This window comes from Anas platyrhynchos, chromosome 7 (genome assembly GCF_047663525.1).
Source record: "Anas platyrhynchos isolate ZD024472 breed Pekin duck chromosome 7, IASCAAS_PekinDuck_T2T, whole genome shotgun sequence".
Classification (NCBI taxonomy): Eukaryota; Metazoa; Chordata; class Aves; order Anseriformes; family Anatidae; genus Anas; species Anas platyrhynchos.
In genome coordinates this window covers 6,853,034-6,867,867 of record NC_092593.1, presented here as the reverse complement: position 1 = coordinate 6,867,867, position 14,834 = coordinate 6,853,034, and the positions used below count along the sequence as shown (strand labels likewise).

The 14,834-nt window shown below is 44.5% G+C and overlaps 1 protein-coding gene across 13 annotated transcripts in view; it reads right to left on the bottom strand.

The window, feature by feature from the left end:
* The window catches only part of TMEM169 (transmembrane protein 169), a 15,555-nt gene continuing 721 nt past the window's right edge, over positions 1–14,834 (bottom strand). The window contains exons 2-5 of one of the 13 annotated variants that reach the window (XM_038182006.2): positions 10,727–10,819; positions 9,715–9,965; positions 5,247–5,681; positions 1–3,548 (exon numbers count right to left, since the gene is read on the bottom strand). In XM_038182006.2, coding sequence (XP_038037934.1) covers positions 2,926–3,548; positions 5,247–5,550 — 927 coding nt within the window. In that variant the 5' untranslated portion in view covers positions 5,551–5,681; positions 9,715–9,965; positions 10,727–10,819 and the 3' untranslated portion in view covers positions 1–2,925. Of the gene's footprint in view, positions 3,549–5,246; positions 5,682–7,041; positions 7,799–7,917; positions 8,971–9,714; positions 10,703–10,726; positions 10,820–14,834 lie in introns of those variants that run through there. The other 12 variants (XM_038182007.2, XM_072040557.1, XM_072040558.1 and 9 more) reach the window with 12 other exon arrangements.

Sequence of the window (14,834 nt, the reverse complement as noted above, 5' to 3'; positions counted from 1 at the left end):
TACTCTTCTAAGCCACATACATCTTTATTCTCCACCCAGGCCAGCAAGGATGGGGAAAAATGCAACTAAAAATAACAATCAGTAAACACACACTATCTGTACTTAAAAAAAATTCAGACTACAGCAGCCAGAAACACACTCAACAATCAAGTAACTGGTATTCCCTGCAGTTTGGCAGTGGCATGTAAGCAGAAATTGTGAGTTTCTGTAAGCAAAGGTAGAACAAGACAGAAACTTGTGCTTTCTTCTATTACAACAAGTGATTATGATTATATATTTTGCAGCAGGCAAAGAGCTCCAATGGATAACAGGCAAGAGAAAAAGCTATCCAGAGTTGTTTTGAGAAAAGTCTGAATAAAACTTTTAAAAATAGCACCAGAACTAACCCCAAGCTTAAAGCAGCCCCCATCCAAATCAGTGGCAGAACACCCTGATCTCATCAGGAGGAGGTAAGCTTGGTTGAATATGTAATGAAGTAGTAAACACACGATGGATTGTTCCAGCTTTTACCCCAAAAGGTGGACTCCAAGTGGTTTCTCTATACCCAGAAGCACAGCTGCCATGGCACAGAGGGGGGAATACACCTCTTTGGATGCTCCTTTGTGTTCACATAGCAGCAAGAGGCACAGATTTGGTTTTGTCTCGGTTCTGGCAGGCTGTTTGCAAGCCTGAAAGCAATCCTGCAGCTCAGCAGACGTTTCACATAGCTGCGCTCTGTACTTATCACTCAAACCCTCTGTAAGCTGAAGGCTCGTTGTGCTACTGACCCCAGCCTTTCGCTCCGCCTTGAACAGCTGCTGTTTGGCAGTGACAGCTGAACTCTCACCCTCTGAACTTTCTCCCAGTGAACTGGTCCCAGTGGCGCAGGTCATCTTTGAACCCCACTGAATTACTTCCTGTTGCTTCGCAGGCTGGGGACTTTTTTTTTTTCTTTTTGCTGGCAGTTGGCCATTGCCTTTAGAGACCCCGTTAGTAAAAGTTCTGCATAAGGAAGTAGCAAATGCAGCCTGGCTGTACCTGAGCACAGGGACACCTCGGCTTTGTTGGTAAGCTGTAGGGCCAAGCCAGCTCTTTCTATTTGGCTCACACACTGCTCACACTGGTAATTCTCAAGCCAGTGCTAAGAGGCTTCTTTGGCTGGACATCTCAGAAGCGGACGGACCAAGGATGCAGCAGGAACTTCACTTATTTCTCAGTGTCAGGCGCAGAGCATCCAATGGACTTCTTCATCCATCGCAGGCTCCCAAATGTCCTGATCGGGATGGCTGCTTAGTGTAGCCTTGAGATCATCCTTGAAATGCGATATGAAGCATTAGCTCCTGTGAAATCCAGTTTCTAAATGCTTCTCTTTGACACCCTAAAACTCGAGCAGCTCCCCTTCTAGCATGGGAGTGAAACCCCAATCCAGACATGAGTGGCATACTATGAATTAGCTACCTACACGCATGCAAACGGTGGGCCCCTCTGGGCTGGGGCTGAGGCAGACTTTCTAGCAGCACCATCTGAACTAGAGCGCTCAGGAAATTAGTGATGGTGCAGACATTTCTAACTCAGTCCCCGTTACAGTCCATTAAACCTCTCCTTCCCTTTCCTTGTGCCCTCCTTAGGCTGAGACCTCAACAACCATGCTCCATTCAGACAAAAACTTTTCTGCTTGTGATTTTTTTTAAAAAGACAATTAAAATTTCTCTGGCCTATGGTGGCCACCTCAGTCTGGCCTGGGAGCCCGCTAAGATGCCACGCAAAGTCCCAAAAGGAGGGAAGTCAATTAAGAAAATGAGACATGATGGGAGGAGGATGTACAATCTGTTGCTCTTCCATGTAATTAACCAGGAGGCAGGGGGTGGAGGAACAGATTTCTGGAGCGGTGGCACTGATGCAGCTTGCACTGGTGCTAAGAGGTTCAGGCTCAAAGGTGCCCCATTCTGCACGGGATGGTTCAGCGTCTCCTCTGTAACAGCAACTTGAAAAATTGAATGACCATTTCAGTGAGACTTTCCCATCTCTAGCATCTTCAACACCACCTTCCTAAACTGAGGTGCATCAGACCACATTGTGGTGACACCCAAAACGATCGCCCTGCCTCACAGCAGGTGTTTCTTCCCAGCACTGCAACTGCTTGCGCTTCACACTCACAGCCGTTCTCTTGCATAAGACTCCTGTAGCCCATTCCCTCGTAGGAGTGCATCCAACAAGAGATGGAAGGTCCCAAGGACACGTGTGCAGCTGGTGATGTGCAGCGCCTCCACGCAGCACTGCTGAGCAAGTCATGTGTGGGACGCGTTTCAGGTCAGCACAGATCTCGTGCCTTTGTCAGAGCTGTGCTGTCCTCTTCCACTGGAAGGCTGGGCACAACTACTGTGGTGCGCTGCTCTTTCAAACTGACACTTTCTCAGCAGTTAGCAGACCTGAAAGGTTTTTGCATTTTTTTTTGGAAGAACTGAAGAAGGATCCTTTCTAGGAAAACTGCAGGAACATCACAAATCTTGTGATTTATCCTTCCCTTATGAATGAGTTTTCGATCTCCTGAAGTTCATCCCCTGCATATAGACTTCTTTTTGCTGGGTTGGCAGGTCTCTATTATGTCCTATTCTCTAAAAGTGAAGTCTAACTTTACAGAAGAGGTCTTTTCGGCATATACCTCTGTCACCTGCAAAACAGCCTGAGCCCCACAGCCCTGGGTTTTCTCACTGTTCCCCAAAGTTGTAATTAGCTAAAACAGATGACAAATCACTGGAGAGCCATGCACCTCCCCACAAACACAACGTGAAGCTAGCACACTTGCATTCTGTGACATTTAAAGAGCACTCCCAGCCTGATATTTTATTTGTGTTTAAATATATGTATATATATATATATAAAATCAGTGTGTTATTTCCTAGGGGAAAACCACTCACATATGACCAAAATAGTCAGGACAAAGGCTCAGACTGCTGAAGTCTCAACACCCTGTGCAGAGCTCTTGCCAGAGAGACTACCTGAGATATTATCAGAATCTAGCAGCTCAACAATGCTGTACGGAGAACAATCTTCCAAACCCAGCTTGCTGCAGAGCCAGCCACAGAAGCCCTTCTCCATATCCCTGACAGCATGCCACCAGTCTGCAAAGGACCATGATACCTGGGTCACAGCCGAGTACAGGCCTAGGGAAAAAGACACAACCATGATTATAATTGGGTAGAAGATGATCAAAAAGGGGCAGAAGGTGATTTTGTGCCAGAAGGTCCTCTCTTCATTGTATACCAAGAAAATGTTGTACCATGTAATGGTTCCATAGTAGAATGAAACCACGAAGGACACCACAAAAATAACGGGGAGGCAGATGATGGTCCAGAGGACGATGTGGGGCCCCCTGTCCAGCCCAACATCACATTTCTTTTTCTTTTCAAGTACGTCTTCTTTAGGAGGTTCCTTTGACTTAGTCAGTTCCTGCAGCTCTTTGTCTGTTAGTGTGACATGGATGTCCACCATCTGACCCTTCTTCTTTCCTCTGGTGATTGTTCCAGTCAAGGTGACGTATCGGCTGTCTAAAGGCATGTTCCAGACACCTACGAACACAGATAAACTCATCCACATTAGATTTCTTTTCTTTGTGGAGTATTTTTATGTAAATCCCCAAAGACCCTGAAATGAATCAGTGCAGATGGAGTAATAGTTAAATAAAAAGAAGATGGAATGCAAGAACCAGTGCAGTATAGATACAATTATTGCAGAAGAAATTGGAAGATAAGCCAATGAGATGACAGAAATCACAAGGGAGAAGACACCAACATCTGTACTGGGGACAATATATGAAAGAAAAGTGCTGCAGGAGCATATGGGAAAGAGACAAGACAGAGCAACTGACAAAAAAACAGTAAGCCTCTTTTCCCTGCTTCCCTCAGAGATTTATTCCTGAACAGCAGGGATACTTGGTGTAAATGTTCTAAATATGAATAAGGCTCTAGGACTGGAATAAGCACATGCACCCATGGAGGTGTACTTGAGTAGTTGTTATTCTACTTCATATTTGCACTGTATCTCAATCCAAATTATTTTTTAAATCTTTAGAATATCACAATGTCTCATATTCACTAAGTCTCATATAATTACATTTGCATTTTAAGGGATCAAGAACTGCACCTAACAGGAAAGTGTTGGGATGTGTGTTCAGATCACACTTTTTGGTTTAGGATGGTCCCTGCAGTGGCACGGGGCGTAAACTCGTCTGTGGGGCAAAGATACACTTCCTTCTGGACTTAATTCCAACTTGTGAAGGAACTCCGAGGAATTTGTCATGCTCTTAAAGGGAGCGGTTTGAAGTTGCCCACACAAACAGGAAGGCAGCAGGGAAGCGTGAGGGTTGGGGTTAGGATCACGGGGAAGCCAGGGTGGCTGAAGGACCAGGAGTGGGCATTTGCATTAAACCCTCAACTCATGGGTTAGCCATGGGACCGGCCTCACACACTTCTTCCCTCCGAGGGCAGCCAGGACAAACATCAGAAGTGAAAGTGACTCTGAGATGGCCTACGATGACCTTGCCAAATAATCAGTCTTAAAGAGGAAGCTGTGCTGAGATTATGCAAGCAGAAGGCAAACAGCAAATCCTAGATAATGAGTAAAGCTCCCTAGCACAGGTAGAGCGCCTCAATCCATCTTCTGCCATCCTTTCACTTAACAGGCAGTTGTTTCAGGCACAGATTGGGGCTTGACCACAGCATCACTGGCATAAAGTATGCTCAGCACTTTGGATCATCCCTAACCAGGGCATACATTTAAAACGAAGCACAGGGCAATGACTAACACCTGCAAAGAGCTGCAGGAGACACCCCAAATCAGGCTGTAGTGCTTTTTGTTTCAGAGCATTTTCGTTTATGAACTCAAACTCTCCTTGCCTGCGGTCTTGGTGGTCCCACAGTCACCTCCAGCTGAGCTCAACTCACGCTGGCATCAAGGGTGGCCCTGCCACTGCCTCCCCTCTCCCTGGCCCTGCATTCCTGTTTGGGGTCTGCACCGCACAGGACCCACAGAGCGAGGAAGGGGACCCTGGGTTTCTGTGCCTGTAGCTCCCACCGTCAGCCTCTGTAACCTACCTCAATAAATCTCGTGAATCCAAGAGGTGTAAAAAGCATGGATTTCCCAGAATGCAGGTATTCCTAATCTGCGTTTCTAAATGGCAGCAAGCACCCCAACCTCTTTCCTGAATCTGTTGTGGCGCTCAGTGACACCAAGGTTTATGGGAAGTGGATATTCCCAGGGATACGTACCATCTGCCGAGGACTGACCCAGAAACTTTGAGCCTTCCTCAGAGTTCCTCTCCCCTCCTTCTTCATCTGCCTGCTCCTCTTCCACCTTATTCTCGTTCTCCGACCGATACACTATTACTGACTCGGGTCGGGACTCTTTCTTCTTCTTTTTCCTCCGGTCCATAGTGGCTTCCCCATCAAAGGTGACCGTGGTTGCCACCGCCTTCCTCGCGGAGCTGTGGCGAGGGCTGTGGGTCCCGGACTTGCTCTCTTTCTGCACCGTCTCCTCCATCCCACTGCTGCTCTCAAGCACCTCACTTGGCATCTTGTAGGGCTTGTTTCCAGGCTAACAGCTCCTGCACTTAGAAGCCACTGATTAGACAACGGTCCCAGGGGTGCTTTGTTCTGGTAAAATGTCCCACTGCTGACATCCAAACTGTGCGCTCCATCCCCAGCCTAAAATGAGAGAGAAGGCAGAAAAAGTGTCTGCTTCACACCGAGCAGAAAAAAATGACATAACTTTTCTTTAAAGGGTTACTTTCCAACCGGTTTAAATGTCATCTGAAGATCTGATCCTCATTACTGTCCTGCACATCAATTTTATTACATGGGTGCATGTTTTCTCATATCACCTAATCCTGATTCTTAGGTTCCAATTTTAAATATTAAAAAATAAAAAAGCTATTTGAAGAGGAAAGAGTTTAAAACATTTGTAAGAAGAGATTAAACAAGCACAGCTTATTGTGTGACTTTAACATTCCTCTGCAATGCTGGAAGCAAGCAGAAGACAATGGTTTTGGCTGATGTGAAAAAGAAATACTGAAATCACAGACAAAAATCAAGCTGAATAATTTAAAGGACTGGCCTAGCTTAGAGACAGCTGCAGCAGACATCCCACGTTCTGATAGCTCTGGTGGTGCCAGCCTCTCGAGCTCTGGGTGTCTTCTGATTTACTGCCCATTGCAAGGATGTTACCAAGAGCAATCAAATGATGTCAAAATGAATGAGATTTCAAACCCTACCAATTTAGCATTGTGCACTTCTGTCAAACCTTAAAATACAACGTATACAGTAGATTTAAAGGAAAATTGCTATTAAGATGACTTCACTGGGGAGGGATTTTAAAACCACAGCACAGCCTTCTTACTGTGCAGGGAAAAAACAACAACAAATTTTCATAAATATTTATAACAGATATAAGGACTTGGTTTCTGCTCATTCAAGCAAAACTACCACTAATACCAAGTGACAGAGTTATCTATGGGAATGCTGCCTAAGAACACACCACGTGATTAAACACGCATCAAGGCAGACAAGTCCTGCTCCTTGAACCTGCAAAACACGGGATTAATGCTTCTCAGATTCCGTAACATTTACAAACACAACTGCCAAATATTCATGAAGTATTTAGGTACACGTCTAAGTACAAGAAATAATGTTTTAACAACCCTGAAGAGCTCTGTTGAATGGCTCAGATAATAGGTAGAAATTTATATATATCAATATATACATGTATATATCCATATATATATTTATATATATATATTCCAATAATAAAATTTCTGCCTATTATCTGAGTCATGTCTTTAAGAGGAAACCAAGAAACACAGTTATCATAATGTATAGCCCAATAAATGCCGGGGAAATTGTTTTACTTGAACAGTGAAAAATGTTGAGCATTTTTAGATCTGGTATTATGGTCCCCATCTTCCCAGTTATAAGGTTTTACTGCTTTGTTTTGAATTTTTTTTGCAGAACTTTAGGTCAACTGCTTATGCCTCGCACGCTCACACACACGGATACACACAACTGTTACCTGTATCGCTTTCATCTGAAGGCTATGGCCAGTTGGCTTTGTGTGGTTTAAAAAAAAAAATCAACAATTCAGATTATTTTTTGCATTACAGAAAATAAATCTTCCCTGGTGAGCAGAGGAGACATAAAACGGAATTCCAAAATCATTTGGCACATCCCAGAAGTCAGACTGCTTCTAAAGCACTGGGCACAGGGATATTTTGGCCAGCTCTGCAACATGGCTGGAAACGGACTGTTTGGATTGCCATCCGAGTTCACACCTGCCATGCAAAAAACATATGCCTCGATTTGCAGACATGCTGGAAAACAGCTCTGTAAAATACTAAATTTACTGCAAATACTGTCCCTTCACTGCATCAGCCATAAAACTTCATGTTTGGCCTCTATGAAATCCTAAAATCACCTGATTAAGCCTAGCAAGCCCCTGAGACAGCAGCAAATTTCCCCTGCTACAAATGGGGTAAAAAAAAAAGAAGACAGAGTCACTGAGAAGCTGAAAGCATCACTATTGGGATGACCTACTAAAAGTCTGGAGACATGGAAGTTAATTTGGGATTAGATTTCCAAAATTCCTGGCTGTAGTTCCAGGCTCAGCCCATACTGCCTTGAAAAGGGGACAACTTGCCAGTAATATTTAAAAATAACCCAAAACTAAAAGCAAAGATTTGTGTTTGTTTGTGTTTTTAACAAGTTTATCTAGCTGTGACCTTCATTAACTCACAGTAGATGAAAACCTAATGTCAGTTCTTGGTGTAATGTCAAAGCCTAAAGGACTACGCCAGTTTTGGCCAGGCAACGAGGAGCAACGTGATGTTATTTGTCAATTTGGCACAGGTAGGATTGCTACTGGAAATCTGTGTCCAGTTCTTGCGCTCACCAGTCAGGCATGATGCCGAATACTCATCAGATCTGTGTGCTTTATATCAGAAACAAAAACGTGGTGAAGAAGATCCCTCTAATCCAGCAGAGGAGGATGGAGCAAGATAAAAAGCCGACATACAAATACAGAGCAGACGTTAGGTAGGTGTTTTAACAAAGCGTAGGTGTCCCTCGACGTACATCTCTGGGGGCTGTGGAGAATTGTACCGTCACTGGCAACTTCCAAATCTGGACCGGGTATCTTGGTTACTGGTACTTGACCAGAAGAGGTGTTAATGTAGGGAAGTCTAACTTGTATTAAAGGATCATAAAGATCCTTCCTGATTTAAGCTTTCACAGCAGATGTTTTCTCTTTTCTCCTGGTCCTGACCCTCTGAAGACAGCACCTTGAAACACCACCATCAGCCCCACACCCCTCAGGGCTGCTGCTGAGTCAAACAGGTTCACACCCCCAGCCCATTTTGTTGAGAACATTTTCTGTGGTTTCAAACAAAAACTGGTCTCTTGCAAAAATCCCAGTAGCAGACACTAAGCGTGTTCTTTCTCTGGTCTTTATTTGCAGTAAGAATGAGACCAGCCCGCAGCACACCACAGCCACCCATAGCACCAACTCTTTCAGCCATATGCTGAGATCTCAACCCCTTAAAAGCCGTGCTGTGGGGCTGAAGCAGGACACGTGAGTGATGACCATCTCCAGGTGGGAGCGCCGAGGGAGATGAGAATCTCCTAACCATCCGTGTGAGAAAAGGAAAAGAAATGGTGAAATTTGAGAGATAGCAGGGAGCGTTTTATTAGCCAAACAATTTGATATTAATCTCTGTGTGAAAACAGATGGAAAACCCTGGGGAGGCAGCTCTGCAAAAACACGCTGAAGAAGAATTTTTAGAAGCCAAGTCTTCTGTTACTATGCAGGAAAGCTACTGCTGCTTACGCTTCCCAAACATTAGTCTTTGACACACAAAACAGGAGCCTAAGAGCTTGGTCTTGCACCATGTAGGTCAAAGGAAGTTTTTCCATTGGCTTTCAGGGACTGCTGCTGCTGCTGCTGCTGCTAACAGAGGAGAAATTATCCGGTTTGAACGCAGACAGGAAGGAAGTGCCTCCCCCCAAGCTAATAAAATCCTTGATCTCAAATCCCTGCTACTGCACAAATAACCTTTTTATGACTGCTCAGAGGAGACATGAGAGGAAAAAATGTAGACTGTAAGCAGTGAGGAGCATCATTTTTTATTTTTATAGTCACATAACATGTACAACACGTAACAAGAACTGGCACTGTGTCTTCACTCTCATCACATGGGGGTTAGCTGCAGGAACAAAAAACAACCGGTACTTTAGAAGCACCGTGAGTTACCCACAGGACAGGGAAGAGATCAGGGAAAATTTACCCTAGACATCTAGCTTGAGAGAGAGCTCCCCAGCCACAGGTCCCCCTCTTCCTGCCTCATTCACTCCATAGCCTCCCCCGTCCTCATCCCCAACCTTTCCTCTGATTTTGTGCCTGCATCTGTGTTGCTTAGGTGCATGTTAGCCAAAGGATTAGTTCCAATCCCTAGTATTTTTAAAGGGCTTATCTGCTTGCTGTCAGATTGTACATATGAAAAATGGATGGTATCAGAGGCATCCAGCTGTTGGGACAGATCTGTCTGCCACCAATCAACGTTATGACAAAATGCACTGGTCCAATGCGGGATATACAGCCCCAGACCCTACAAAAATAGGTGGCAAGACCTATATAAGAAAGCACATTTAATTCAGACCTTGTGCTGGGACAGGGACGAACAGTAGGACTTACCTCAGTGATTTGACGTGGTCTTTCACATACGCATCCTCACCGTACCCTGCTGAAGCAGGGAACAATGCCTGTCTCCATTTCACAGTGAAATAGCTCAAATTAGATTACAGTTCCTTGAATCCAGCGAATACACAGGCTGTGATGAATGATCCGTTAGAAGGCAAGGTGGGAACAGCTCCTCCCTACCAGTGCTAGTGTCTGTGCAGCCTGCAGTGAACTTGACAGGGGGATTTATCTCACTGAAAACAAGCCTTTTGCATTTTAAAAGAAAATAAAATGTTATTTTCAGCCAGATTAATTCCCTCATCAAGTTCACCATGCAGCCACCACTAGAGGAAGAAATGTTCAAGGAAGGGGAGGGGAAAAAAACCTTTACAGCAGCAGCCCATAGCAAGCTGCTTTAAGTGTCTGTGCAACGATAGCAGAAGCACAAAGAAAAACACCTGCCTGTGGCCTGCCAGCAAAATAGGAGAAAGGAAGCAACAAAGCTCATAGATCACACCCATTTTTCCCTCCCTGTTTAATCCACAAGCTTCAAGGCACTTTTATTTTTTAAGGAAAGAAAGAGAGGCAAGAAAAAAAGGCCATGGTCTCAGCGTGCATCCAAGCAGGAGCAGACCCCAAGCTGGACAGCCAAAAGCACCGAGTCTGACACAGTAAGGTGACCCCTTTCACCAAAACCTTCATGGGTTTGGTAATGGAGTTCGCCACCCCCTGCCTGACCATCAGGAGGCGGGGATGGTAAAAGCAAAGGGAAGAGTGGGCAAGCCACCCAGTCTGCAGTCAGACACAGCTAGACCCAATTTTGCCCAGTCCTGAGTTATAACTGGCAAACGCAGTCATTCATTTATCGCTGCCAGCACTCGGTGCTGGTGCTGCCCCACGCTGAGGCTGCCAAGCAGCTCCTGGACCACCGCAGGTGTTGACAAGAGCCTGGCCAGCACGGGACGGCCTGCGCAGAAGCTGCAGTTCAGCACGGACAGAATGCCTTGGGCTCGCATCGAGGGCTCACCAGCTCCGCTGCCAAGCTGTGTGGCTCAGGGGCGCTGCTCTCCCTGCAGTCCTTCGTCCTCCGTGTGAGGCACCCAAACGCCTGCTGGTGGTACTCCAAAGATACAGGCAAAATAAAAATAAAAGCAGTGAAGAGGAGCTTTCCAAAGCATCACTAAATTGTTTCTGGATGACATTTTCAATGACTTTTTTTAAAAGTCAAGGGCATTTTACAGAATATCTGTTTTATGAATCAGATCTTTTTTTTTCCCTCTGCTGTTCCGTAACTTTTCCAAATGTCAGGGAATGATAAATGCTGTCTAGATTAGTATTACCGAAGTCTGAGAAATGGCATACAAGAACAGCTGTGCATTTTAATTTTATACTAAACAAATTAGTCAATTTTTTTGCATGCTAACTTATTCAGAATTCCCAAACACTGCTGGTCTACCTTTTTTTTTAGAGCTAAAGTCTGAAGTGCTGTCTCTGCCTTGTCTCCACGTTCTTTGTCCAGACTGCTAAATGAGAAATGAAGACAAAGCACTCAAAGTTTCCCACTGCTTCCAGGGATGAGATCTGTTTCCTTACGTTTATTTTACTCTGTGGAAAACTTCTGTGAGTGGCATGTACACAAGAGTCTTTAAAGACAACCAAGACCTTAAAAGGAGCACGCCTTGAAGGATGGTTTGAAATCCTCAAAGCAATTCAAGTGGATTCCAAAGCAGGCTTGAATAAACTTAACAGAAACGCTTACACTTTTAGGAAAAAGATCCTGATGATAAAGCAAAGCTGCGTTCTCTCTCTTGTCCGCTATTCTAACCCTCACTGCTGCATTTGCCCAAAGTGGGTCATCCTGCACCTTGAACCAGCAGGTGCCTATTGCAATTCCTTCCCATCTACCAGGACCCTGCTGTATTACACAGTGCCATCCGCAGGAGCTGCAGAACGCAGTCGGTCACACCAACGTGAGCGCAGCGTCCCGCCTCCACAGCAACGCCCTCAGCCCGGGACCTGGCAGCGCATCTGTTTTTATTTCAGTAAAAGAGTAAATGTTATTTCAGTAAAAGAATCACAAGATCTCCGTTTCCCTTCCTTAGGAACTCATGCAGCACTCTTGCCAGGATGTTTTAATGTGTATTGGACTCTCGCCTGACCTTTACAGTAACTAAAAACTAGGATCCTGCATTAGCACCTCAGGCTCTTTTTCCATCCCTTCCTACCCAGAAGATGCCTGACTGTGTCTTGGTCCCCTCTCCTTCCTGGCCCTGCTCTCTGCTGCAAGAAAATCAAGCACGCCAGTGCCTTACTCAGAGAAAATGAGGAGACCCCAAAGAGCAAAACCTGCAATTAGAGAGAAAGGAGTTGGAGCCACGCAGTGCAATGGAAAACACAGTCAATTCTAAATCCAGTACGGGAAGAAGGTATCTGAAAAATCCTGACACAAAACCGCACCTTGGAGTTCTTATTTGGGTAAGATGCTCAGGGGCTGCAGATCAGAGCTTTCTCTAACACCTGGCTGCAGCCCAGGAGTTGCTGAAGAGCCAAACTCTACAGAGCAAGAACTGGAAGGTCCCCCGGGAGTGATTCAGGATTGCTTAATGCATTGCACAGTAAATATAATCTAAGATACTTAGACAGTATCTCTTGCAGCAGGAATTAGTTGGCTCAGGGGACTCGCAATTGGATAAAAGTGCAGATACAGATCCATGATGCCAGGGTATTAAGGACGCAGCACTTTCAATTGCAGACAAGGAAATGCTCCAGCATCATTAATACAGTGTCAGTGGGGTGCGTGATTATTTAGAACATGTACCCGTGCCAAACTGTAACTGATACCCTACATCTTCCCTGACTACAAACTCTACTTTGAGTATGGTGCCTGTCTTCAGTATCTCCTTTTTTTTTTTTTTTTTTTAATTAAGTCACTGGAATGAAATTCCTAGACAATGATGAAAGCTAGGGAAATCCTGATTATCTCCTACTTAGACTGACGGACCTCCAGATATCCCTGCGAGCAAAGTATCTGCCCGGTGAGGAAGTCCCTGAAGAGATGAATTGGCCAGGGAATCTAACCACCAGATGGGGCTGACCAGGAAGGCAGAAGTCATGAAATAGAAAGGCTCTCATGTACCAGTGAGAGGAGATGAAAAGGAAAACCAGCCACAGCAGAGAATGCACAGACAGGAGGTGAAAGTGGCAGGGACTTTTGAAAAAAAAAAAAAAAAGAGGAGGCCTTTGGTGTGATCCCATGGGAGAGTCCAGAGAGGTATGGGAACAGAAACTCATACCCTTTTTCATTAAGTTATGGCTCCACCCTCATATTTCTGGTAATAATCATAGGGATTGTATAGGGAGTAAAAAGGATTGCTGTTATACTTTGTGCAATTTGGTATTCCAGGAGAAGAAAGCCATAAACCTGGAGCATCCATGGGAGTGGGGCCTGGGAAAGCAGCAGCAGCCAGAGCTGCAGGTTGATCTTCCTAAAGGCTAACTAGCAGAAACCCTCCGTCATAAATCATCTTTGACCTTAAGGTTTTATATGTAGCGCTAGGATGCTTTTCATTAAATCTCCTCTGCTTTCACCTCCCTGTGAGACTGCTGGTCCCAGGGACACCTCTCCTGGGATTCAGATGCCACCGAGGTTTCTCTCCTGTTTGGAGCCATCTGTCTCTCTCCTCAGTTTGGTATTTAACAACTCGGAGACCTTCCCCCTTGCCAACATGGATTACAAGATATGGGGGGGCACAAACAGGGTGAATGCACAACCCCCCCAAAGGACAGCAGGCTGTAAGGAATATTAAAGCAGTAAATATTGCTGCCAGGACTTCTAAAGCATGGCAGAGAGCTGGACTGGCAGATGTCATCAGCTGAATAGCTAAGCCATAGGCTGGCAAAGCACAAAATCTGTCTTTGACAAAAGTAGCCTTTTCTGAAAATGCAGTTTCCCATTCATCTCAACAAATCGAACTCGTTCATTCAAAGCTGAGACACAATCTGGGAGCTGAAAAAAAAGCCAACAGAGAGCTAGTTCTTTCCTAGTCAATCTATAAATACAAAAGTAGATGCTAAAGAATGAAGTGCTAATTGCACAACTCTGAAGGGCTGACAAGCGGAAAAAAGCAACTACTGATGCATTCTTTTTTCTAAATGTGTCATTTTGAATTTGGAATGTTAATGTTTTTAGGTGATAGATACATCAAGGAAACAAAATTAAGCAGGTTTTAGCATCAAAAAAAAAATAAAAGTGAAGACTGAGGATTTAAATGCCGATTTATTTTCATCCAAATGCAAGCTGACACATACTGCAAGTTAAAACATAATAATAAAATTAAGAATTTTCTGTCTAATCAGACACTGCTTCCTAATACATATCCAAACATTAAATTTATAGAATAACATAAAGGAATAGCCTTCTGCTTACTGACTTTACTGCTGTGGCTGCATGTAGTGACAGACCAACATGTTTTAATGCTACCAACAAAGGAAAATGAACATTCCTTTGTGACTAAGAAAGTACAAGTGTAAGAGAAGATTAAAATTGATTTCAGTTAATAAGATTTTCTTCTTTTCAGCTTAAATCATTCTGAATCTAAAACACAGGAGTAAAATCAATTCACACAATGATACACTCAAGCCTTGTTTCAAAGACAACCCCCACAACACTGACTAGAAGACACTGGCTTGCTGAAAATATCTGTGAAAATTGGTTATCTCGGCTCAGTTCTTTGTGGATGGGTTTTGTAGCAGAAGGGGCTACCCTCCATTCAGGCCAAGGAATGGGTATCTCCTTTCCTTGCCTCTTTACTCTCTGATCTTTATGCCTTTCCCCTTTATCCTCCCACCCATCACTCACACAACCTTAACCGAATGCGTTAAGCCTCTTATTTATGGCTATTGAGAAATTCCAAAAGCTTGCAGAAAACAAGAAACTTATCTCAATAGGGAAGAAAAAAAAATCATTTGAGGGGGCTCTCCAGGAAATCTAACAAGCAAGTAACAAACAGAGAGGCCAGACGGATTTTCCTGGGCGGCCTGTGGCTCAGCCGGGATGGTGGGCAGGTTAGAGTAGGAAAATCTAGTTCACTATCACAGACGAGTGCTTCTCCCTGGGATTAATTAAAGATCTCTCT